At 31.4% G+C, this 6680-nt stretch overlaps 1 protein-coding gene across 4 annotated transcripts; it reads right to left on the minus strand.

The window, feature by feature from the left end:
• Positions 1-749: 749 nt before the first annotated feature.
• Positions 750-4940, minus strand: LOC112801677 (ACT domain-containing protein ACR4). 4 transcript variants are annotated; one of them, XM_072237306.1, is made up of 8 exons: positions 4740-4940; positions 4016-4103; positions 3846-3891; positions 3237-3351; positions 3059-3087; positions 2352-2945; positions 2149-2253; positions 750-1423 (listed from the first exon to the last, which is right to left on the minus strand). In XM_072237306.1, exons 1-8 carry the CDS (start codon positions 4741-4743, stop codon positions 1088-1090), a joined length of 1317 nt encoding a protein of 438 aa, XP_072093407.1. In that variant the 5' UTR covers positions 4744-4940; the 3' UTR covers positions 750-1087. The 4 variants fall into 4 exon arrangements, with proteins under 4 accessions (XP_072093407.1, XP_025700344.1, XP_072093408.1 ...); XM_025844559.3 differs by having other exon boundaries at positions 3059-3126; positions 4740-4938; XM_072237307.1 differs by having other exon boundaries at positions 4227-4743.
• Between the last annotated feature and the right edge of the window lie 1740 nt (positions 4941-6680).

Genomic DNA, 6680 nt, shown 5'->3' on the forward strand with positions numbered 1-6680 from the left:
ATTTAATTAGCTTTATATTTAATTTTTAGTCATTAATATTTTAATTTGAATGAGTAAGGATAATTTTGACATATTACATAATATGACTAAGAAATTTAAATTCAACCAAACAAAAATTTATTTATTCCTAGGATTATTACATAACATTCCAAGGCATTAAATTTTATAAACAAACATAGGTATCTTATATTCCAAGTAATCTTATTCCTAATATTCCTAAGAATGACATTCCTAGTAATAAAATTTAATCTTTGAACCACGCACACCCTAAGGTAACGTTTGTTTTGAGGTACTGAGACAGAGACTGAGAGACTGAGACTCAGTATCGTGTTTGTTAGTTCAGAGACTGGTATTAAAATTTCTGTCTCTGTCTCTAAAATTTCAGTATTTCAGTACCTCCAAAAAATAGGGACACAGGGGACTGAAATTTTTAGAGATGAAGACTAAAACTTTAATAATATTTTATACCTAAAATACTTTCATTTCAACTAATTAATTTCAATTTTACCCTTTATGCAGATTAAATTTCAATTCCTGTCTTCCATTTTGTACCAAACAGAATACTGAGAGGAGATACTCTAAGTCCGGTAATGTTTATGCATTTAAGCTATAATTGCCGTTTTCAATTTGATTTGCACTTTCATTCTAGTTTTACGGAGCATGCACAAAGATATGCAAAGAGAATATAGTATTACTCCAAAAGTAACATAGTATTAACTATTAACTAAACAAATATGAGAATCATTAAATGCTTCTAGAAAATTAAATTAGTAAATGAGAAAATATATGTACATGATGAAGGTTGAAACTAGTTTCAAGCTTTTAATTGACTAAGGTTCTCTGTGATTCCAACACTCCAACTCTTGAATGGAGAGAATCACAATGACAAACTAAAACTAAAAGCAGAAGAGGAGTTGAGAATTACAAGCTACTCTCCCTAAGGTTCAACCTTTTTAAGATATTCTAATGATCCTAATATCCTAAACCTTAAAACTAAAGTCACACTTCATTTGGGGTAAGGCCTTTTTTTGGCACCTCAAGAACTTTCACTGTACAATGAGAGCGAGAGAGAATATATACTCTTTTCTCAGGAATAAGACTTGACCAATCCGAAATTAACAAAGGATCTGGACTTGAAAAGACCACCAAAGAGAGATCTTGTAGGGGAATCCTGAGGAACAGATTCTTCAGGGGTGCCCTTAACTTTAAGGATAGTGTTCCCTATTGCTTGCCGAATTGATTCTATGGTCTTAGAATCAACTGTGCAACCGGAGGCGCCACGCACATAGAACGTGTTAACAGCTTTGCCTCCTTTCGTGGTCACTTCTGCCCTTGTAACAGTGAGGCTGTTCTCTCGAAAGATACGCGTGACATCAGAAAGAAGTCCGATTCTATCAGTTGTGCAGAGTTCTAACTTCAAACCCTAAATTTTGAAACAGAATAAAAAATCGTTAGTCTTTGTGAATAAGAGGCCAAACCAAACAAAGCAGTGGTTGATAGAGAAACAAACCAAATCTACCTAATGGGCATTTGAATAAATAAAGAAAAGACTATTCAAAGGGGAAAAGATCTCTGGACTAAATAACAAGCCGCAAGGAAAAATAATAGCAACAGATAATAGTCACTACAATAAAAGGACAGCAGGATACAAGAAACTGTCACTAAAAATAAAAAATAAAAATTGACATTTTTTTCAAAGCCGTCAAAAAGATTGTGGCTGCTCCTCAATCAAGGACAAATTGTTAACCACAAGAAAAAGAACCAAGTTGAATTAGTCTTTTTATTTATTTATTTATTGGTGATTGAATTATAGGCCACAATCAGAAAAAACAAGTTGGCGGTGAGAGATGACAATTACAGTCGAAGTAACTCCCAACTATAAAGGTCCATTTTACATGACACCAATAAGTCATATTCACCATATATTTTCAGAGTAAAGTTTATGAATAGATCACATTTTTGCACCATCAATATAAATGTCCAAGTAAATATTCATGAATAACTAATTGACATGTAAAAGTTTCTCAAAAGCTTGTTTACTCTAATTATGCACATACATATTAAAAAAAAATACACAACCAAATTGCAGATTTCAAAGCAATAACAGAGTTAAAAAATCACAGATTCAGTAGCATAAAAGTCCCTCACCTCAGATACTCTTCTTTCAATTGCAGCTTCAAGACATTGTATCACCCTTTGTCTTTCTGCATCTGATTTTACAGGTGACCCATCTATATGCCTTATGTAATATTCCTACACATGCAAAATCAACAAAAAATTTTAACCAATGTCGTCAAAAGACCAACCAGAAAAAAACAAAAGGAATTCATGGCTTTGAAAATGCCTTATACCTGATATGCTTCTGGCCCCTCGGCATTGACGTTCGCATGAAAAACCACGTACTGCATATCTGTCAAAGTGCAAACTGTGTCGAATAGAAGCTTCGGCCTATCCTTACACTGAATGGTAACAACCGAATAATCTTTATCAGACCAATTCACAACATTCACATTCGGCCTCTGCTTCTCGTCAAATTCGTCGTCACTAACTCGCTCGTAATCCCTGTCATCAAACATCATCTGGTGAAGCCTCCTGTCGGTATGCGTTGTGACTTCATCAGTAACAACAGTCTTGGCAACCCTTTTTCTGTTTCCACCACCAAGCACATTGCAAAGAAGCTCCTTGATCAGAGACAGCTTCTTCAGATCGGTGATTGAAGAGCCTGTCTCATCATCGGTTACATGCATCACAGCGGCCGCACGGGTGTTGTGAGTCCACACCTCTGTACTCACAATGTTGCACTTTAAGTTGGTGAGGACGGCGCTCACTTCGGAGAGCAGCCCCGGCCTATCACTCCCCATAAGCTCTATTGTGGTGTGGTCCACTGTTTGCTTCACCCCAACGGACCTCATGGGAGATGAAACACATGATTCGGGACCAAGAGACTGCACAAAAATCAAATTAAATTAAAGCAACACAAAAAAAATTGCAACAAAAACACCAAGACTACATTCATAAGCAGAGAAGGAATTTAAGAAATCACCAAATTGAGACACACCTTTTCAATGTATTCCAAAATAGCTTCATCTGTAACTTTGTTTCCATCTTGGTCAGTGACATTAAAAACTGGCATAGAAGAATAATAAAAAAACAGACATGTTAAACATTTTCCCCCAAACAATTATTGTGATTCAGTAAAATCAGAACATACAATTAGGTCAGATTAAATGTATTACCATCCATGAACCATCCACCATCAGAAGAAATGTAAGCTTTGGTTATGATGAGGTTCAGATCAGTGAGGATTTGTACAACTTCGAGAAGAATTCCATGCTTGTTTGCACTATCAACCTGCACAATAAAAGGAACATCATCATTGAACAAACAATTAATAATAAATGATGACGATGATTATAGGGCTTGTTTGGGTGAGCTTCTAAGAAAAGATCTTTTTTCGAGTTATCTTTTTTTAAAAGATCTTATAGAGAAGTAAAAGTAATTTTATGTTTGGATATCTCATGTAAAAAGGTCTTTTTATCTATCAATTATGTTTGGGTATAACAATATAAAAGTACTTTTTTGTTTATTTATTACATGAAAAACATCTTTTTTTTTAAGAAAAAAAGATCTTTTAAAAAAAATGTAAATTACAGCTTCTCAAAAAAGATCTTTTTTTTGATTTTACTAGTGCTTTTACTTTTACTACTAGAAATTTGCCAAACACGTTAAAAAATAAAAAAAAGATCTTTTTTCATTGAAAAAAGATCTTTTTTTAACAAAATAATGACGCCCAAACATGCACATAATGGAAGAAAATTAAGACAACAAACAAAAAGGATGCATACCCTTATAACAGTGGCGCTCTTGCCGGATTCATTATCAATGACAACTCTGACAAGATTACAGCAGATATATGAGAGTGGAATCATTCAAATTTTTACCCTTTTCCATTTTTCTTTTTCACCTAAAATGAGAGAATCGATTCATTGGAATGGGGAACGAGAAAAATTGATACCTGGGGGGGTTGAGTCTTCGGAACAGTTTCTCATATTCATCATCCATGTAGTGAGAACAGAAATTCATGTTGGCCTCAGAAATATAAGCTATAAAGACAGACAAAAAATAAAAAAATTAGAAGAGAGGAAAAACGGTAGAAATAATGAAGAATAATAAAATAATAAAAAATTCATGTAAAAAATTTGATGATAATGAATGAAGAGGAGAACCTCCTTAGGAATAATCCCTTGCACAAAACACAGAGCATGTGTATGAGAAAGAGAAAGAGAAAGAGAAAGAGAAGAATAGAGAGTGAATAAGGGTGGGTTAAAAAAGAATAACCGAGTAAGGAAGAAAAGAAAAGGGAAAAAAAAGTGGTTGGGGGTACGAATAAGGGTCTGTGTGGTGGGGTGTATTTTTGCTGTGTGTTGCTTAGCTGTTAATGTGATAAAAAGAAGGAATCACAGAGCAACGAATCCTATTTAAGCCAATGAAACAAAACAACAATATAACAGCTTGCAAATTGCAATAGCCAGAGAGACTAAGGAGGAAAGGGGCCACCAGGACTAGGGAGATGAAACATTTTAACCCTCAGAAACCATGAATCCAGGGAATATGTTGTTCCCACTTAATTGCGGACAATTTAAAAATAAAAAATAAAACAATAAAAACGAAGGATGAATCTAAGACCAAAGCACGAGAAAGCAGGAAACCACAAACGAAGAGAGGACAAGAACACCTACCCATTGCAGGTTCTGAGAATTCGTGATATGCTGCTACCACCACAAAAATAAGGCCTTTGATGAATGTGGCGTTCTTACTTGTTGAAAAGTAACAAACCTGTGAATATATGTATTTATATGTGTGCCTGGTTTTTTCTCTTCTATGTATGTAAACCCCACAGGGATCTCAATAGCACACCCCACACATCTCCTTTGATCCTCTCATATATATATATATATATATATATATATATATATATATATATATATAAAATTAGAAAATAAAGGGAAAATATATGAAAAATCTTTTAGAATAAAATAATTAATTAATACGATGAAAAATAAAATCGTATGTGACTCAAATTATGTTAATTTAAGGATAATTAAATCTTTATTTTTTGCTTTGATAATCAGTTAGTATCAGAGAGGTTGATCTAAAATATATATTTCCAATTCTGAACCCTTGCCCCGACACGATGCTCCAAAACCTGCAACTTCAAAAAAGTATCCAAAAAATCGCAGATACCCCCCTCTCTCTGTGTCGCTATCGCTCGCTTTCTTCCTCCCTTTATTTTATTTTATTTTCTATCTCTCTTCACCGTGCTCTTCTTATTTCTGATTTCCGGTATTCTGTTACTCTTTAAAACATAAAAAACAGTTTATATTATTTAAATTTGAGAAACTATCAAATCAAAAAATTTATATTACTACCAATCTACCATACTAACCATTTAAAATACGAACAATAAATAAATTTTTAAATAATATTAAAACATAATAAAATTAATTAATAAATATTATATTTTTATAGATAACAAAAAACTTATGATTAATAAATAATTTATTCATTTAATTGAAATTTTTGTAGTGATATTGAAATAACCATTTAGAAGATATAAGCAAAAAATTAGCAAAATTTGATCTTAAGAATTTTTTATTTTTTTAAAAAAACTTTATTATTCATGATAAAAGAATTTTTAAAAAAATTAGTTCACATAAAATTATCAAATTTTAAGGATGAAAAAATTTTATATTTTTAATAATATTTACAAAAAATTGTATTAAAATTTAATTTTTAAATTTCTTTAAAAAATATATATTTAATAACTATTTATTTTTGTATATTTTTTATTTTTTCGATAAGTTTATTTTTTCCATCGTATGTTTTAGAGTTTTTTTTTTCCTTTTTGGGTAGCTTACCCTTTTAATTTTTTGTTTAATAGGCGAAAGAGTAAAAAGTAGGAAAGGCTAAAGGAAAAATCAATAGGCAGAAGGTGCACGGTTAGCAAAAGGCACGGTTGGGACTTTGGAAGACTGGGTCACGTGCTATACTGCGCTTTGTGTTCAATCATCTTTATTCTTTAATCAGGAGGTTTAGTTTTCTTCTTTAGATTTAGATTTATCTTTCATGTTAGAAAAGATGTTTTGGGATTTTTTAGTATGTACTTGCTCGGATACTATTATTATTGGAGAATTTCTTATTCTTATATACCACTAGTAATTTTTTTTTTCCTTCTATATTTATTAATTTTCTCAAAATAGTTAAAAAAAGTGTATAATATAAGAAGAACATATTTAAACGGTTATAATCAAATGTAAAGTAAGAATTTTAAATTTTGTTGTGAAACATAGAAACACCGAAATGGAAATAGTAAATAAGTAAATAAATAGTGCAATTATTAATTTTCTATATAAAAATTATGGGTAAAAATAAAGTATTTGGTGAGAGAAACAAATTTAGAGTTTCTACAAATATAGCCAAGACAGAACAAAAAAAAGTATATATATCTTTTTTAATTGGTCATGTGACTTCTCAAAAATTTTAAATCCTAATTATCCAGATATAGTTATTTGACCTAGATTTGCTCTTCTTGCTCTCATGTAAGTTCATTTTTTATTTTTCTCATTAAAAATCTATATTTTTTTTTTTGAGAAATGCTACGCGTATAATTTTTTTAAAAA

The sequence above is a fragment of the Arachis hypogaea genome, chromosome 5, assembly GCF_003086295.3.
Source record: "Arachis hypogaea cultivar Tifrunner chromosome 5, arahy.Tifrunner.gnm2.J5K5, whole genome shotgun sequence".
Lineage (NCBI taxonomy): Eukaryota > Viridiplantae > Streptophyta > Magnoliopsida > Fabales > Fabaceae > Arachis > Arachis hypogaea.